Raw genomic sequence first — 20,337 nt, forward strand, 5'->3', positions numbered from 1 at the left:
GGTTGATTTTTCAATAAAAAGTATTTCAATTGATGTCAAAAACAGTTCAATTTAACCAAAAAATAAAAACTTTATCAGAAGTAGTAAAATACGAATTTTTAACTAGAAAAGAACAACATTCTACTAAGTAGTTTAATTTTTACCATAACAAATCTAGTTTTTATCCCCAATCCCTTAAAAAATTGATAATGTAGTTTATAGACGGTCTCATTATTCATTTTTAAAACAGGCAATATTAGCAATGAATAGATAATTATATAATTTAATTACTTAAATTTTGTATAATTATTATAATTATATTGATCTAAATTCCTCTTAAAAAAAAACAAGAATCCAACGATCAAATTTGGACCACGACGAACAAACAAAATCGAGAAACAAACTCCTATTGTAATCTGAAAACAAATGTAAAAAAAAATAATTTTCGGCCAAACATAAAAAAGAGGAAAGAAAAATGAGAAGGCAGCCAACCACATTCCCTTCCTTCTTTTTTTTCTTTATTTTTATTAACATCAAATTACAATATAATAGCATTCAAAATAAAAATAAAATTGCATTACCAACGTTTCGATGTGGTTGGCTATCCTCTCATTTTTCTTTCCTCTTTTTTATTTTTAATCGAAAATTATTTTTTTTTTTTACATTTTGTTTTAGATTACAATAGGTTTTTTTGTTTGTTCGGTTTGGTCCAAATTTGGTGGTAGGATTCTTTTTTTTTTAACAGGCATTAGAATCAATTTGATTAATGAATGTTAAATAGGATTTTTAATTTGGACTTTAATCTCATTTAAATGTTTTAAATTATAATTATATTACAATATCCACTGCTGGATATTTATTAATTCATCTAAACCAACATAATTTTTTTTTCCTTAAAATTTATGTGTAATGCATATATATTCTCACAATAAATAAGTGCTGCGCTTATAATAAATAGAAGGAAAAGGAATCTGGATGTTTCTACCTGAAATACAATTCAATTTATAGATATAATATATATTTTTTTAATGAAGGATGTGGTCGTCGATACAAGAAAACGCCCTGGTAGACTATTGCAATGTATATCACAAAGAGTTACAAAGAAACTACAATTAGATAAAAACAAATAAAAATAATTATAGTTATAATAATAATAATTTTCTTGTAAACCGTATCGCCCACCAGGCACCAAGGTATAGGACATAGGTACACAATTGGCCGACCGACGACGACATTATATGTGTGTGTGTGTGTATTGTTTTGTGCCGCCACGTGCAACTTTATTTTACTTTATTTTACTTTTCCGTGTCAATAATATTGTTAAACATTCTTTTTAAAGGCGCATCCACACCAGCAGGGCGGACGTACAGTATAACATAATATATATATAATATACATTTATAATATATTTATAATAATATAATATATTTTCTCTTGCAACTCTTTAATCGTTTATAACTTTTTACTCATTACTTTTTCCAATTGTCCTCCTCCTCCTCCTCATAATCATCATCATTTCCCTTCTCTTTCTACGAGCAACCTTTCTTTCCCACTATCGAGACGACAAAATGCGTTCACTGATTAATTCTGTATCTCTTCTTCTTTCGCAATTTCAAACGCTAATCAATAATAATCTGTCTTTGTCGTACAATAATCACTTTAGCGCCTTCTTTTCCTTCTCCCTCTCTCTCTCTCTCTCTCTCTCTCCCTCATCTTTCAAGGTTACTACTCTATCATTATAATTTCTTTTATTTTCCATTTTCTCACAGAAAACTGCCCACCCATCCCCCCTCCCCCCCCATCATATCGCGTGCAACATATATATATAATACTAATTACTTTTTCAACGAGTATTCCAAACAATATAAAATCCAAGTTCTAAATTTCCCAAACCAAGATAAAATTTATTCGCCGGGCAAAGGAAAAGAACACGCCCACCTTATTAAATCTACTCTACGCTGTTAACTTTTTAAATAAAATATTTGCATCATGAATATATATATTTATATATATTTATAAAGATAATAAACTACTGCTCGCGCTTCTAACTAGTACCCGATGTTACAGTTAAAATTAGAAATATAATAAACGTTATTCGACGACGACAATAGTTATACATCTACTTTAATAGAAATTTTAATTCTAATAATAATAATAATAATAATAATAATAATAATAATAATAATCAAAATCGTAGTGTAAAACGCCGTTGAGAAAACAGAAGAAAAAAAAACATTTGTTTCCGGTTTGTAGTATCATAATGGAAATTTAACAAGTCTCTCGCAGCTGAAGCAATCTCCCCCTTTTTTTTTGTATTTCATTTTCACCAAAACTTCCAGACATGTCATTTTTTCTAAACTTGCCAAAAATTAAGATTACAAATTTAAATGAATTGGAATCTGATATCGTCTAAAAAATTGTTGAGTGCATCACCAACGAGGAAATAAAGAACGACAGACCCTTCTTTAATCCGTCCAATCTACGACTCGTCCTCACAACGGCTTCATGCGCTATGAGGCAGAGTCGTGGATCGGCTCCATGTGTTGAGAGGCCAAGTCGTGAATTAGCTCCATGCGTTGTGCGGTCGAGTCGTGGATCGGCCGTTTAATCGAGCCACTTTGGAGAACACACATGCCCACTTTTGTCCACTTACACACGTTTCCGTCCAAACAAATATAAATCTGTGTTCTCTTAAATACCTCAATTATAAATTCACTCAAGGCACACAGGTTCACACAATCCCTCGCTTTAAGTAAAGCCGATGCGGAAGACCAATACTGCTTTCGGTTTTTAATTTGCGTACGAAAGCACGCAACGGATGCAAAAAAAGAAGATACTACTCGTCAAGAAAATAGTCTCGCACGCAGAAAGATCATCGAGAAGAAAGTAAAAAGCTTCAGATCGTAATAATCGGAAGAGAAAATTGTCCAATAATTTTTCAAAGTTTTATCAGATCATTTTTAAATCACGAAAAAACGTAAATATGTAGCGCATTGTAGCATTGCTCTGAATCAAATAAAAACTCTACTTAAATCCGAGTTTCGTATCCGGACAATGATCGACTCGCGCGATCTGCTGTCAACACAATCACACATAATACCCTTAATTTCTAGATATCCATCGGCTATTAAAGTATAACTTTTCCTAATGTGCTTCCCAACACCGAAAAAAGGTCTCAACAATATAACGTGTCATGTAACAGACTTTAAAATTTGTCTAAACGAATGAAAAAAATATTAACCGTATATCTTACGAAAAAAAGAAAAAAAAACCAGCAACTGGCCTCTAATAGAATATAAACTCTATCTCTTCTTTTTTTCTCTCTCTCTCTCTCGTTAGCAAAAACTCTTTTCGCTCTAACGTGTGCGTGCGTGTGTGCGTTTGTGCATTAATATTAAGTAATAATGCGCATCGTTGCTGGTACATAGCTAGGAGTTCAAAAAATATGCAGCGTGCTTAGAAAACGATTAGTAATAATAATATTATCATCATCATCATAATATAATAGTAATTGTAGTAACAGGAATAAAAATAATAATAATGTTCCAGTAATGATGCTCGTAAGACGGTAAATAGTAAATAATATAATAATAATATAATAATTAGTAATGAATATTTCTATAATACACATTTTGGAGACCTATACACATATTATACTGACGCTGCTAGGCAGTAAACCTTGTATATCTGTGCATACATATTTTATTTTATTTCTTAACTGCGCCAGTACCTGCGCCTCTGTTTTTCCTTTCAAGTATCGTTATAAATTCTGCGATATATAAACTCTCAAAATTACTAATCAAGAGTCATGAAAAAAGTGGCTTTCGAGAAACGCGACTATCTTCTTATTGCAAAAATTCCTTCCATAATTCCCTCTTACTCACACTAAATCTTTCACAAGTGTTAAATATCTTTGTACATCTCTCTGGATTTTTTTTTTGCAAATACGTGTGCAATGTTAATAAAAACCCAGTTCCTCGACACTAATGCTGCCCTCGACAAAATATGATTTCTCTTCCCCGGGCTCGAAATTATTAACAACAACTGATTCTCTAAATTATATTGTCAAAAATGAAAAAAAAGGGAGAAGAATATTCAACGGAAGAAAGGTCGGTTTGTATTAATACTGGAAGCACATATTTCGCTCTTCGATTTGAAAAGTCACTCTTTAGTCGTTATCAGTGTAAAACTTTGTGCACCTAATTTATTATCGAAAACAGAATATGTCCGTCATTCTTTTTTTTTCAGGACATAGTTGAGAGCTTTTTAAGGCAAAGAGTGAATAAACAATCACCCGATCACAGTTACATTTTTTTTTAAGAACTTGCGATAGTTCACAAATATTAACGCGTCCACTGCAGTTGTATGAAACCCGATTTTTTGTTATCAAGAGAATGTTAAGATTAATTTTCCTATTCTTTTTTTTTGTATTTTTTTTTATAATATGAAAGCAGTGGTGACTAGATGAACGAGTCAGTGAATTGCGTGTTATTGATTAGAAAAAAATACCTATGAGAATTTCATATTACCGATCTTGACTTCAGCGATTTTAATTTTTAAATAACAACATGGTGATATAAATGTTGAATTCTATTATAATTTAGAATTCAACATTTAATAATTTTACTGGATTTAAAAATAGAGTTCAAAATCTCAAGAGCCTGAAAAGGGATTTTTTCAATGTATAAATTTATAAAATATATACCATTCTCCAAACTATTGGGAATTGTTAAAGCACGATGCGCCAACTGGTGCCAAAAATTAGAAGTAGACAGAATTGCTAGAAATCTAAAGATGCATTTTAATGTATGCATAAAAGTGTTTTTACGATTGTTTCAGATCAAAAAAAACTCAAGTTTTTTTTTCTGTGAACACATTTTTTGATAAAAATATTTTCCTAACAACAAAATTATGTAAATTATGTAAATTATGTAAAACTGTAAATTTCAACACATAAGCTCAAATTGAAAGTACATTTTTCTCAACATATCTAACCTAAAAGTAAGGTTAGAATTCGTATTTCAATAATAATAATCTATAACTCATATTCTTTTTATAATCTGGATCAAATTTTCCGCTATATAAATCACGAAAAATCAGTTAAGCTTATAATGAATTGAATCTTACCTGACAGTATTTTTTTTTAGTTCTGATTTTTGCCACCAGAATGCAAAATGGTCGACCACCATTTTCCGAATATCACTTAAGTCAAGAGCGAACATACAAGTCTAACAATTGAATTTAAAAAAAATAGATACCGCAATTCTCTGTCCAGTCATTCCACCGCGAAATCTTGGAATTTGCTTGGGCCTACGGGCATGACCGATCGCGAATTCCCATGTGGCGCCACCTGCTAAGGAGGGAGAAACAATCCAAAGGGCATGACGCAATCCTTGGGCATAAAACAATCGTGCACTGTCTTCATATGATTCTTCATCTTGTCAGGTCTGGAGAATTCCTTGCCGCAAATCGGGCAGGGGAAGACTTTCCTCTGATGACCCTCGTGATACAAGAACGCGTGCCGCTGGAAGCTGTACTTGTTCTTGAAGGTCTTCTGAATATCAAGTTTGGCACATTCGGTGCACTGATAAACGCCCTCGGAAATGGACGCGTATCGAAAGAGGTTTAGACCTCGAACCGACATCTCGGTGAGTTGTTCGGCTGGATCCTGGGACTGGGAGGTGGCACGACGTCTCATACGTCGTTTGGGTACCTGACGACCCTGTGGCGCCGACATGGCGCCCGGGCTTTGGGCATTTTGCGCTGGACTGTTGGGGGTGTTCGCTCTGCCAGAGGCAGGCGATGAGGACATTCTCGTCGACGAGGTGTTGGTGGTACTTGTCGAGGAAGACGTGGACGGTGCATTGTTATTGGCGGTCGGCGTCGAGGGTGTGATTGGACTCTTGACCGACTCTGGCGATGATTGGCTTGAAGGTGAAGTGCCCAGATTGCTGCTCTGCGACGATGTCAATTCTACGGAAAGAGGGCAAGATTTATTATTCAGTCCTTCGAATTTCTTTTTAGATGCGGAAACAACACTTTATGTGCGAGACAAATATATACAACGATTGATGATATTGAACATGCTATGAAAAATAACAACTTGTAAGAACTGAAATTATTACTAGTCTAGAAAAAAAGGCGCACCTCAGGTCTCGGTTCCACAGGGTTCTAAAGGGTTTTACTCAAATAATTTCAACTTTCAATAGAAAATAAGAATTTAATACTAAAATAATTTGTAGTGATGAATATGCGGAACTTTACTGAGGTCTTTTCTAACAATACGGGATAAACGGAAAAGGGAAAGTGGAGAAAATAATAATATGTAAACAAAGCTATATAAAATGAAACCATTCTTTAATAATTGCGCGACAACGTGTGCGTGTGTCATTGTATGAGTGTATGTATACGAGATGGATATATATAATATAGCATATATACGCATCTCTCTCATTGCCTAATAATAAAATCATAGCACAATAGCCTATCAACATAAAAAGATGTAACCGAAATAGAGTCTAAAAATAAAACTTGTCGCGTTACTCACTCCTCTCGTTACGATCTACATGAATTCAATTGCGATTTTTATCAAACTCAACTTTCTCTTTGCTTATACTGATTTGTTAGTTTCAAATTTAATTTGCTATCCAATTAGTTATCGCTCAAGAGCATATTTATAATTTTTAAAGACAAACTCATTAACTAAGAAGATAATTTTTTAAAACTTTAACCAACATTTTTTTTCTTTGGATAAATACGAAAGCGAGGCAAAACTTGCTGGACAGAAGCTTAATCGCAATTTGAATTCACATTTCGCCGAGTATGCAGCAAATGTAAAGCTGTAAAACAAGTGAAAATGTACAGAAAAATCCAGACTTTTTAAAGAAGTTTGTACTGGCCATAACGTCAATTCTATGCGATTATCAGTTTTTGTACTAATTTTTAGTGGAACTTATTACACCCAAGAAAATACATACCAGATCGATATGAAAATATAAAACGGAAAAACTATTTAAAAATTGGTAAATTCTAGTTTTTGTTTATAATGGAAATCCAAAAGTAATCCTTTATCTTCCCAAGTGTAAAAGCTCCAACAATATGATAAAAATCGCAAGTTGCGACTAAAAACAATATTCGTGCAAATTGGCTATATGTATAACACAAAGAATCATTAAATTAAATGCAACAGACAAACCACATCAAATCTTACGACGTACTAAATATATATATTTTCAGATTTTTCTTTTCTCATAATTCTTTCTCGTCTCTAAATTAAAATAATATAAATCAACAATTATATGCAACATGCAAAACAAAAAGAAGTCGATATAAAATACAAAATACATCTAAGTGTCTCCAAACTCGAGGTTCTCAAATGAGTTTCAGTGGTAGTTTCAAATATAAACTTTCTATTCCAAATGTTTTGTTTTCAATTTACAGCAACAACAAAAGTTGCCTCGATTGTATAAACTCGAATTTGAAGAGCTTAACATCTAATGCTTAAATCTCGTCGATCCTCGCATGTTTCTACGAAAATTACAAGTTTTCACTATTCCAATGTTTACATTGCTTGGATCCACGAGAGGTGCGCGCGCGCATTTCTAAAATGACAACTAAATAAAAATAATTTTTGGCTAAGAGTAACGGTGCTTCTTGGCTGAGGATATAAGTCCTTTTCTGTGATGGATCAAAACTACGAACAAAACGAAAACAAGGCAGGGCTATTGTTAGTTTTAGTAATTACCTTTCCCTCGCTTATTTCACAGTCCCCTCATGTATAAAGCGTGTTAGTCTTGCGATGCTGCGGACAAGTATTGGCCCCGCGTTAGTCACCAAAATTTCGCACAAACTTGATAAATGAAATTAAAGAAAAAACAAAAAACAAAAAAACAAAAAAAAAGGGGAATTCTACATGATGAAAGAGCGACTCGCAATAATCTTTCAATTACAATCTATTGAACACCGTTCTTTTATTATCGATAGTAATAATCAAACAATCAGTGCATATAAAATATACTAAGTCTACCTAGCGTCAGAAAAGACTCGACTTGGTCTCTAAAAAGTTGCCTATAAAATCTCTTTCTTTTTTTTCAAACTTGATCACGTTCAAGGTATCGCTTATTTGGCACTAGGGTTGCGATCGTGCGCTGGATCGCATTTTCATAACAATTTTTTTTCATTAAAAAGGCACCGAACTGGGGATAACTACTTCATTATTGGATCCCACTGAACAATCCGTTAATTTTTTTAACGCGCTCGTCATAATATATAAAAATTAAAACTCAACTTCTTTCGTTTTCTGACGCATCGTCCCGAAACTGCAACGACTTTTTTAAGTGGTACATTGTTACCAACTAGCGCTAAAATATATTCGATATAACTTTTGTGTATATATATATATATATCATATATAATAATAATAATGATAATAAATCGTAATAATCGCAATAATATATAATATTCATATAATATTTATGTATATATGTACTTCTGTACGCACGCGCGATTTTTAGTCGCGCTTATATGCTTCTTTATTTTAATATATAATTAATATTTATATATATTAAGCCTCGCTGCTTTTTCTAGAGTCGCCGCAGTGTTCGTGTGATCTCATTACTTATTGACTGTGTTCCCTTTTTAAAAGGGACAAGATAATTATGAAAGTGAAGGGAAAAAAAGATAAAACAAAGAGAACCATTGATACGACACTGCAACAATCATAAATATATACTCTATAAATTTATATACTCTCTGTTGTAACATAGACTAATAATTATATACTCAATATTTAGAAAGATTTTTCAAAACTCTGAGAGTTGGAAAATTTTGTTTCTTGACCAATCAGGTAACAACAACAAAAAGGACCTTTTTTTATCACACGTGCGTACGTAGGTACTCTACGAATGAATTCAGACGATGTGTAACGCTAAGATCGTGTAAGAACAATTTTTGGCCTGCTTACGAGAGTATAACGCTAACGAACAATAATGAAACCGTTGAACACCTATTTACAATAGACATTAGCTTCTGAACGCAAGTCGCAGTAAAAGAAGGCACGTACTTTTTTTGTTGTATATCCTCCGTGCGACTTTTCGTGGATGACACCACACAACGAATGAATCGTGACCGCTATAAAAACTCTCAACTTTACACGTATGCTCTCGATTATTCGCGAGAGTTCCCTCTAAGAAAAAAAAGAGTTAGTCTTAGCCTCTCAGTGATTATCAAATGTGTTTGCTTTACTTATATATTTTTTTTATTATTATTATCAGTAAACGCTGCCACTTTGCTTTTTGTATAGTGTAGTTGCCATTTTTTTTCAACCTTTTTGTTTTAACACTACAAGAAACCCGTGGAATTACCATCGCGACTTAATTTTTGATTCATCAATATGTCGTGATTTTTAACGGTTCTTTGTCCTTCATGATAAAAAAAAAACTTTCCCGATTTGTCAGTCCTTTTTCAAAGGCGTGAGCTGCTTTCAATATGTTTGGTAATTCTCCAACTTTCTCCAAAACATACACAAATTAAAGTTACCAAAGTTGAGCTCAATTTCTGTTACTAAAAGAAAATGTTGAAAATACTGTTTAAGATTTATAGCCCAAACTACAAATTCTGAGATATTTTAATTTTTAGTGACTATTTTGAATAAAGTTTAGCCTCTTTTCTGTACTGTTTAAACCTAAAAAAAAACCACGCCTTTGACAAATGTCCTTTTTTTTCCATTAAATCAAGGTCGCATTTCTAATCGAGTCGACTTCCATCCCACGAACTACCAACTGGTAATCTTAGCTTAACAGCGTCGCGACACTAGATTTTTCTTAAACAACGAACGAACAACACTGGTCGGTTCAGAGTGGCTCTCGAGCCTCCTCCTTAGTTCCCTTATAATATATATTTATATAATATATGCACAAGAACGCGATGCTTCAAAGTAACAATAGCTCAATAATTATATTAATAATAATAGTAATTAATTGATTCATTAATTAATTAATAATATAGCCTCCTCGTCTACTATCTATGCCCAACTAGTGAAAAATTTGTATATAAATCCGCTTCGCATCCCTTGTCCTGAACCCGCGAGTCTCAGAGAAGGGAAGATAAAAGAGTGTAAGGTGTAGTAGCTATGATGCTGTCTTGTAACTAAGTCTACACCGCCGTGGCCGAAGCTTTAGTCATTGCCATTTCTCATTATTGTTTTTCCGCTTTAATCACTTATTCAACCTCAATCGTCGATCGCCTCGTTCTAGATTCTAGACAATAATTTTATTTTTACAAATATAGCCCCTATGTAATCATTCGTTTTCTCGTCTACATATGTACAGGATTAGAAAACAGCTCTATATAAGTAGAAAGACTATTTCTATCTCCACTAACGATATTTGGCATCAATAGAAGCCAGAATAGATTTTCACATCAAGTTTCAAAAGTCTTTAATTTAAATTATTATTGACACGTATTACCCTGTGTATGTGTTTTTGTTTGTTTTGTTTGTTGGTTTCATCGACGGATGTATCGCACTAGCCTCTTACTCATTATCGTACCATTGACATTCCTAATATTAATAATCATATGAATTCTGAAAAAATGGGAGGCAGTTTTCGAAGCGATCAACAATCTTGGAAGTAAAGCTTTTCTTTTAAATAATGGGGCTCAACTAACTCGGCTCAGGCGTTAAGTTACTTCTAAGGTGCCTTCAGTCTATCCAATGTCAGTACTATCTTGTATTTGGTGTCGTTTAAATCGTCCCTCGGCAGTCTTTCAAAAATTGCATATCCCGTACCGTGTATTCTATTTTGTTTCGTTTGCTTTGAACGCGGACCTACCGCAGCCTCTTAACGCTATACGCGATTTATTATTTCAGGCTCGACACCTTTGACAACGGCTCAACGGCTCAACAAAATGGCGAACGGTTGTCATATATTATATATTGCATTTACTCAGTCTACGTGGTTCCCTTATTTAAATGTAATCTTTACTCATCAGCGACTCTTGTTTATACTTGTATGAACGTACCTGGTACGAGTACTACGTAACATTTGATTCTCGGCAATATGAATAGTCTCGATAGTAAATATATTTGCTTTTGGATTTCTTTCTCTCTAAAACTTTATCCCTTGTTTTTATTTTTTTTTTTTTTTTACAACCAACTAGGACCCGTTCAACTTTAACGTTCGACGGTCAGATTGGGTATCGTAATATATATAATATGTATATAAATTCTTTGTATGCCTGTATGCAATATACACTGTATTGTATAGATCCGCGTACGCGGTAAAGCTCGTTCTTTTGTAACGTAATGCCCATTGCGTGTAACATACGGAGGTCGACTCTTTTCGACTAAACTCTTGCTTCCTCACTCGAAATTCTCGTCGTCTTTAAACAAAAAAAAAAGACGAACGAGCCAATTTTGAGCCTGGCAGGAAAACCTGCTGCGATATTGTCAATTCATCATTTCTAAAGTTCAAATGGTATTCAATTATCGTCTCTTCCATATATTTCATATAATTCACAGGTGGATTTCTGAGCAATTTTTTGTCTAGAAATCAAATTTAAAAATAAACGCGATTTGATCAGACTTTTCCTCCTTCGCATCAAATTGATGCTCAGCAAGAAAATAACTTGAATTTTGTACTTTGGGAAAACACTTCAAAACATTTCGAATGCTTCATTTTTAACAATATATAAACATGAACAACGAACAATCTTTTGCAAAGATTACATCCGAATAAAATTTTTTTGCTAGCACGCTAATTGAATTAGAAATATCGCAGCAGCTAGAAAAAGGACTCCACCGCGGTCACGCAGGTGGGGGGGGGGGGGAGTCGGACTGGCTCATTTTTTAATATAATATTCATATTCACGGGTGGTTTTGTCCACGTTTTGTAGGTCGATCGCCAGGTACGTACGTGAAACATATAACGTGATACGCACCTGCCTCGCCATATATATAAAAAAAACTGATTCATCGATTTATCTACCTAGCTACTTACAAGGTTTGCTTGATTTCTGATTCTCCTCACAACATCCTTACAACCTACCCGCCCCATCCACCTATCTATCTACAACCTCTACCTAACTATCTATGTACCTACATATTTTCTCTCGTACAATGCACAACAATCGCCTCTTTTTAATAGACATTTACACGAAATTCCGTTTCCGTTTTGAGCTTTTACAATCTCCAACCACTTTCTACTCGTTCTCTAAAACTTGATTTATTCCCTCCCCCTTGGTTACTCAAAAATGATTATTGCCAAATTAAAACACCTCCGCGTTTCAAATCTCCAAACATTATTTTCAACAAGCGGCCCCCGTAAGGGCCTTTAACATTTTCAAAAGTCAACAGTCAAAATTTTTAACATTTATCTAAGAATTTGGAATTTCTAAAAAAAAAACAGGGCGCAAACACGGAAGTGTTTCAGGATGACAAAATAGTTAAAACTGTAGAGCCCAGGCAGTAAAAAGTTGGAGAAAAGATATGTCGGAAGAAGAGCCATCAGAGTTTCTAGAGCGAACAGAAGAGAGAGCCGAAGAGTGTGGTCGAGCCGGGTTTTCATTTTTGGCAGCGTTCTACCGCATGGTGGAGCTACTGCTGCTGCTGAGACTCATGTGCGGCTTTAGGCTGTGAATGATCTTAACGTGGGCGACCATATTGTCCTTTCGGGTAAACTCCTTGAAGCAAACGGGACAGGGATAGTACTTGACGTTGGGTTTGTGGGAGGTGACGTAATGCCGGCAAAAGTTGCTAATGTGTGTGTAGGTACGATGGCACACGGTGCATCGGTAGACGTCGCCTTCTTTCACGCAAAAGTCGCGCACCGATCCCTCAGTTCTCTCATTCTCCGCCTTAAATGAGCCCTCAAAGTCGCTCTGGCTGATCTCCGACTCGGTGCTGACCAGATTGAATATGGCACTACTCAGGTCTTTTTGCTCAGATTCCGAGTCCGAGTGCTGGGGATCCTCGGACGCCGCCTTGCCCTGGAGACTCGTGGCGCTGTACTCTTTCCGGAAGCATCTCTCGAAATTAATGTTTATGTGGTCACTGCTCGACGTCTCCTCGCCGTCTGAAAAGGAAAATACTCGATTCTCTTTAGCCTGATCATCCTGCTCGAAAAGAGGAAATTATACGAGAATAATAATAGTATGAATAAAGATTTAAAAAAAGAAAAGATAGTACTTGATTCGCTTTGTAGGGGGAAGCAAAAGGAAGGGTAGAGCCAGCATAAAGAGTCATCGCGATTATATATCGTTATTACACATTTATATTCAGACCGTATGTGTGCGTGTGTGTGTCTGTCTACAAGTGCACGAATTCGTCCCCGCCTCGATTCCAACAACCCTTCTCCTCCATCTCTCTCTTTCTCTCTCTCAGTCGCTCACACATCCTCTCATTTAATTTTCTTCTTCAAAATTTCTGTTCATCCATTTGCCTTCACTTTCTTTTTTTCCTTTTTTTATGAAATTCTAATTTGCTTTCACTTTTTTTCCCGATAAGACCTGCGTTTATCCGAATATATAAAAACTCTAACATGAAAATCAAACAATCATACAGGATCGTTCATTTGCGCGATTCTATCTCTGAACCAGGTTACTTTTTCACGACGTCCGTAACTGCTTATTCAAATAGGTTTCTCCAAATATTCGTATCTGTTTTAACCTCTTCTTGTTCACACGCCCCCGCAGGCATTCTTTCTGCTCCTTCGACCCTCGACTGAACCCTCGTTTATTCTTTAGTCCTTTTCTCATATTTTTTTCTTTCACCCCCGGATTTCGTCCCTTCTGCCAACAAGATTCGTTTCCCCAAACTTCATTTACAGACTACAAAATCGAAAGAAACAGCCTGTTGGCGAGGTTTCGAATTCCCTCAAACATCCGCAATTCATTCCAAATCAAGTCTACCCTCAAAGCTTCTAGTAACAATAAATTTCAATTATTTCTATCTCGAGAAAATTAAAACAAAAAGACAACAGAAAAATTGAGCATCTTTTCTAACTACGTTTGAGTTTTGTACAAAAAATTTAATTTCTCTCGAATAAATTTGGTATTTTTCCCCCTATTCAAATTCAGCAAACACACGCACACACAATTTTCCAACACTTTCTGCCCTGAACAAAAGTTGAATAAAAATTCAGTTCTCTAGGTAAAATTTGACTGAGCAGGGCGAGGTATCGAGATGGAGGACGCCTGAGGTAAAGCATTTTTCCTTGATCGATAATTTACTGGTATACAACAAAATTGATATTTATCATATCGAAACAGTTGTTAAACGGCTGGCCTCCCTAATCCTTCGCTTCCCCGCGCAAAGGTAACTTTAATGAACAAAGGTGATTCAATTCTCAACTCACCTGCGCAACAGAACAAAGCAACACGGGTCACTATCGACCGATTCTTCGATCTTCGAGCACTTTCACGTTTTTTTTTTCTCTCTCTCTCTCTCTTTATCTCTTTTAATATAGCAATAACTTTCTGTACTGTAAGAATCTATGCAAGAAAAAGAAGAAACACTTTTAATTGGTTGTCGTGTATTCGTTTGACTAAGTAAGAACGCAAAGTTAGGTAACAAGAAGCGACGATCGACGAAGGCACGTTGCACCGACTGTTTTCTCTCTTTCTTTCCTTCCTCCTTTAATCACACCGTAATGTTTATCCTTATTTTGTATATTTTTCTTATCCTCAATTATATCATCATCTCAGTCTGTCTTTCAACTTTCTTGTTTGCTACTATTACTTTTTTTCTTTTGAAAATTCCCTCGCGTTCAATATATATGTACTCCCCCCTTTTCCAAATGAACGAACGAAACGGAAGAAAATTAACCAGCGTTTAAAAAGCTAATCACCGCTAGCTGGCTCCACCCCCTCCTTTTACCAGTGGCCAATGGCAGCGAGACGCATTTGCAAATCATGTGCGGGGATCAAAATAAAGGTCCGAAACAAACGGGAGTACTGCGCATTGGCCGAGCAAGTAAGACATGGTTGTTGTAACGAGAAACCGGTGTAAAATACGGGTGGTGGGTTAGATTTTTTTGGAGGCTACAGCATTCAGGGAAATGTACTTGTAGTTGACAACCTCGAGTCATCAGACCTTCTCTCTTTCTTCCATCGACAATTCCACTTTCTCCGCTCTCTTTCAATCCATGTTTAGCAACAAAAAATAAATAAATAGTGTCTTCAGATTTTAATTGTTTCTTCAAATAAAAAAGCTAAAGCTCTAAATACATTTTCTTGTGAATCTCAGGAATCTGATCCTCTAAACAGAAACTGATCTTCAGAAGAAAATGAGTTACGAGCTTCTTGCGTTGATATGCCGTAATTGTGCCAATTATTCTAATGATGTTTTTTTTATAATAAAATAAGATCTCTTGGTGAAAAAAAAGAATCATCTGCATGAAAGAGACTAAAACAGAAACTCTCAAGAAGTCTATCCATTTATCTAGAAAATTTTCGAAACTCGAGAATCACATTCGTAAATGGGAAAATGGAGGAAAAACGGTATTGCGCAATCAAGTTCATCGCATACGAGCGTGGTAACTGGTAATTTGCAGGTTTCGATTTACGACCTGACGACTGAAATGGAAATAAATGCAGGCTGAACATGGAGAGCAAGAGAGCGCAGAGGATGGGATGTGTTGAGTGAAGAGACGAGACAACGGCAGATGACTCGAGGCATTGAACCACGCGACTTGGTCATTGAGCAATCTTAGTTCAGCTAAAGGGGCCATACTTTTCACACACCATGCAGGGGGGTTGGCTCTGCAGCAATATTCCCGAAAAATATTTCATTCTCTGCTGTCGGCAGCGTAGAAGCACCAAATTAAATTTTAATTTAATGTCACATCAACATGAGAAGCACACTCTTTAAAAATCAAAACTATTATTTCCAAAACCAATATTTAGGAGTCAAATATATATCTGCCGTAAAACAAAAGACTTTTATGTTATTAAATTAAAAAAAAAAAAATCGAAAAAAATACACTTAACTTGATGGCTCTACAGCTGAAACACTTTCGAGATATGTTTTTGCAAGAAAGGCATAGGCAATATACTGAATTTTTCGCGAATCACGACGCGGCGAAAGTTCTCTAACAAGAAACCGTCGCACTTTCGCAGAAAACACTTTTTGTCAGTTTTTAGTTAATAGTTGATTGCTTTATGTACTGCGAGAGCATTGTATGGAAAAATGACGACAAAGTGTCGCACACCGCGTCATAAAGGGAATATTTCTGTCGAAATAGTCAATAAAATCGCATTTGGTTTTTGGTTTTTTTTTCGTGGGCATCCGACATTCCTTGGGCATGCAGTGGAAAAAAAATCAAAATTAAGGAAGCAACAATGCACGATGATCGTTGCATTCACGACGACAATGAAATTTCGAGGCCAAAGTGCAAATCCGGTCGCGTGAGACGCTCGAAATTTGACATCGTTGAATCTGCTTCGCCTATAATTAATATAAAACTTCTACAATTCTCAAGACAAATTAATTAATTAATACAAACAGCTATCCATGAAAACTATAATATTTCCAGGAGTTTGTCTAAAACGGAATTGCAGATAAATCTCGACAATTGCGATTGTTAGCCTTCGCTCAATGTAACTTTTTTAGTTTTAATCACATGTAACAGCAAGAACAAAAAAAAAACATGTCCTCAGGACAAAAATGGTCAATTCAGGGATTAGCAATGCACTGAAAAGTTGTTATTGGTTAACAAAAAGGAAGTGTCGCTAGGTCGCATTTCATTAGGCGAGTAAAATTTTTTTGGTTTCTTACCTTGCTTGAACCCGTCACTCCCTTGTCTACTGTGCGGCCGCGCAAAAGTCTCTTCCGTTGCTGAAATGAAAAAGAGGGGCAAGTATTAGTGACAAATCGTACAAAAAAGAAAGAAAAAAAAAAAAATTCAATTTGAAATCGGAAAAAATCAAAACTAACCCTGCGCAGAAGTGCTGGGGGTCGGTTCAGGTTCTCGCTTGACTCGCTTCGTACCCGAATCCGTGATGTCCGTACCGTTTTCGGTGGGCTCGTCTTGTCTCGACAGAGCCGCCGAGAGATTGGCAGCACTTGCCGGTGTCGAGGAGGCCGCTCCACCTCCTCCTCCTCCACTGTTGTTACTGCTTCCATTGCTGGCGCCTCCACTGGCCGCGACATCGCTCTGAAAGTCGATACCCATCTTAACCTCCATCATCTCCGGCGATCCCTGGACCAAGTCGGCACTCGAGTGATGATCCTGACCCATGGAGTCGAGGGGAGTGTCTGACGAGCCGCTGAGTTTCCTTGGCCTGCCCCGCTTCCTCTTTGGTGCTGTCAATGCCGAGCCCAAAAGCGGATGACTCGACATATGATGGAACCTCTTCTGTGAGATGTGGTGGTGAGACCCGATTTGGTTTATTCTGTGTAGATTCGGTGGAGGCTGAGGTACTGTGTTTTGATTGCTGAGCAACGAGGAGGTGATACTTGGTAAGTCGCACTTGTCCTCATTCACCTCGGTCAGGCCCTTTATTCTAAGAGACTCGGCGACCCTCAAAAAAGCGGTTAGCCTGTCCTGGTCCACACTCACCTCACCCCGGTACATAAAGTCCAGAAGACTTCTCATGTCCACGTATGGAACATCCTTCAAAATGACTATTGGATGCCTGTCGGGATGTCCAACGAACAAGGCCTGAAATCATCAATAACGTGTTTGAGAACATATCACAAAATCAAAGCTAAATGAGAGCTTTGACGGTTCAAGTTTGATAATTGTAAATCTAAAAACAGGAGAGTTAAAGGATCTAGTATTTACCTGAAAATAGGGACTACACGCCGACAGAACCATCTTGTGTGCCCTGAGGAGCTGACCCTCGACAGCCAGCGTAACGTCGACAAAAGCTTCATCATGAAGCAATTGATCGAAAACAGAAAGCAAATTGCTTTGATGGTTATTCCAGCGCAGACAAAACCTCTGCGACGCCATCGCTTCGCTTCTCAGATCCGCCAGGTTCCCGTTAATATCCGCTAACATCAGACCTAGTGGTGGACCTTTTTGCCAGTGTCGCTGCCACCACCGCTGCCACTTTGTCACTTATCCTTCTCGTTCTACTCGCTCGTACTTGTGTCGTCTTCTTCATCGGCTATAGTATCACGTCTTTCTTCCGCTTGATCTAAAAAAAAAAATGAAAGAAAAAAAAACTCAATTAAAATCTTTCGTCACCCTCAGTTGACTAGAAACTAGTTTATTCTGATTACTTCTTCACTTCCACGAGGGCCTCAGAAGTGCATTACAAAAAATATTCATTCATTCATTACGTATTCTTCTTTCGTTTGAATCTTGCAATCACGACGAGGCATTTTAGATTATTAATTACCTCCATGTTTCATCACACATTCCTATACATATATGTCTACCTAGAAATGTTTTATGCTTAAAAAAAAAGAGAATTTCCACGAGAAAAATGCTGAATTTCTTTAGAACATTGAATCTCAAAGCTAAGCTGATCCCGGCTTAAATGTATATATCTAGCGATCAGACTTGAAAACATAAAGTTTAGACTTGGAAACCCGTTCGAGCACAAGCTCGCGTTATTCTTAGGCTGATTCCTCTCTATGATCCTGGCTACTTTTAAAAACAATTGATCCACGTCAAAATAAGATCGCCTTATCGATTTTTAACCTCGTGAATTATTCTTTTGAAAATCGCGTCCCTCGAGCGGTGAAGCGCAACTCTCTTCTAACGCCCAATGTACGCAGCGCCTGCATGCATAATACATAATCGTGCGAGCGTGGGTGTACGACCCTGGAGGACATAGGAGCAGAGCAGCGCGATGCCTTTTATGTAATTTTCCCCTCAGCCCCTTGTTCACCAATCACGACGTCTCCCTCGACGATTGGCGGGACTCTGCACGTCACACAAGACACGTAGTTTGTTATTTATTTTGCGGCAGACGTCAACGATATCAAGACTCAATATCCTGCCTTGCTGTCGATTTGAGAAATACTATTCAAGCTCCTTCCTGCAGACTCAAGTTGAACATTGAAAATCACTGTCCTTGAACAATTCGAGCTATAACTAAAAGGGGAGAACAGCACTTGCCACTAATTTACTCAAACAGTTTATTTCCATTTCGTAACGCCTTCAACCTTTCAGGAAAAGTTAACCTCGCGCCCTATTATGAACGGAGATGCAAACGCTTGAATTCCCTCGCCCGATAATTTAATTAATAGACAGACCACGCACCCGCAAACAAAATTCCTGATGGTCTATATCACTCTCCTCATCCAAAGTATTAATTCCATAAATTTTGCATCGAAAATATTATCCAGTGAATTAAATCAACCCAGAGCAGTAAAGTGTTAGTCTATCTTTCCCATAACTACTACTCTCTCTAGTGGGAGAAGATGCAAGAGAAGGTATGTGAATGGTAGTTGGATAGAAGGAGGGCTCCGTTCCGCCTCCAGGACCTTCTGTAGGAAAACGATGGTTCAGCTGTACGAGAAGGAAGAGATGAGGTTTTCGGGTCTCGGGTTGCCAGCAGACCGAATCAATAATATTTTCTACGCATTCGGATCGATAGCGGGTTCGGTGGGTTTCGCGCGCAAATCCCGATATACGTATACCTGTGGTCCTGCTCGACACAAGGCACCGAACGCTGCTGAACAGATATGTGACCCAGAAGTGGAAGGAGCTTGACCTTGTGCGACCTTGTAGGTACCCGGCAATAAACCCATCTTTCACGGCCAATGTCAAGATCGTGCTCTTTACACGCCCCGTTATCCTTATAATGCAAATTATATTTATCAAACTTGTACTCAACGATCCTAGCATCTACTTCCTACCAAGCCCCAAAACAAAAACCTCCCTCATCAAACCTGATACCTTCCCTCTAACGCAAGATTTAGTTTTAAAAATTAATTTTCCAATATAGAGAAATGGTTTCGTTGTTGATATTTGTTGCAAGTTGGCGATTAAAGTAAAAGCCTCAAATGAATCTTTTTGCCTTATACCGCCTCTTCCCCTTTACCCTCCATGGAGAGCACTGAACCAGTGCAGCGCTTTGATTTGAAAGCGACTGTTTCTACTTGTGGTGTGGTATTCAATCTGCGGGAGACTCGTCAGTTCTCCAGAGTGTTCACGAGGTTTGTGACGAATCGTTGCTAGCGTTGTTCGCGTTTTAGAAATCGAGATAAGGCACGTAAAACGTTGCACTGCAACCTGACAACCTCGAGAACAAGCACGTATGTATGTGGCTCTGAAAGGACGATATATATTTACGGTTTTAAACATCCGCTTGTCTCTGTCGCAATAAAGTAACGACTTTACGTGTCAAACATCTAAAAAACATATGTACATAGTTGCCTGAATAACTTATGATAATTTCCGGCTT

At 36.8% G+C, this 20,337-nt stretch overlaps 1 protein-coding gene across 6 annotated transcripts in view; it reads right to left on the minus strand.

Moving 5' to 3' along the window:
- Window positions 1–980: 980 nt before the first annotated feature.
- LOC117179458 (protein tramtrack, alpha isoform-like) overlaps window positions 981–20,337 on the minus strand; it is a 32,593-nt gene continuing 13,236 nt past the window's right edge. For 5 of the 6 annotated variants that reach the window (XM_033371284.1, XM_033371288.1, XM_033371287.1 and 2 more), the window contains exons 2-5: window positions 17,760–18,117; window positions 16,910–17,636; window positions 16,751–16,810; window positions 981–5,952 (exon numbers count right to left, since the gene is read on the minus strand). In XM_033371284.1, the coding sequence (XP_033227175.1) occupies window positions 5,333–5,952; window positions 16,751–16,810; window positions 16,910–17,636; window positions 17,760–17,978 (1,626 nt within the window). In that variant the 5' untranslated portion in view covers window positions 17,979–18,117 and the 3' untranslated portion in view covers window positions 981–5,332. Of the gene's footprint in view, window positions 5,953–6,319; window positions 13,050–16,750; window positions 16,811–16,909; window positions 17,637–17,759; window positions 18,118–20,337 lie in introns of those variants that run through there. The other variant, XM_033371290.1, reaches the window with a different exon arrangement.

Source organism: Belonocnema kinseyi, chromosome 9 (genome assembly GCF_010883055.1).
Source record: "Belonocnema kinseyi isolate 2016_QV_RU_SX_M_011 chromosome 9, B_treatae_v1, whole genome shotgun sequence".
Classification (NCBI taxonomy): Eukaryota; Metazoa; Arthropoda; class Insecta; order Hymenoptera; family Cynipidae; genus Belonocnema; species Belonocnema kinseyi.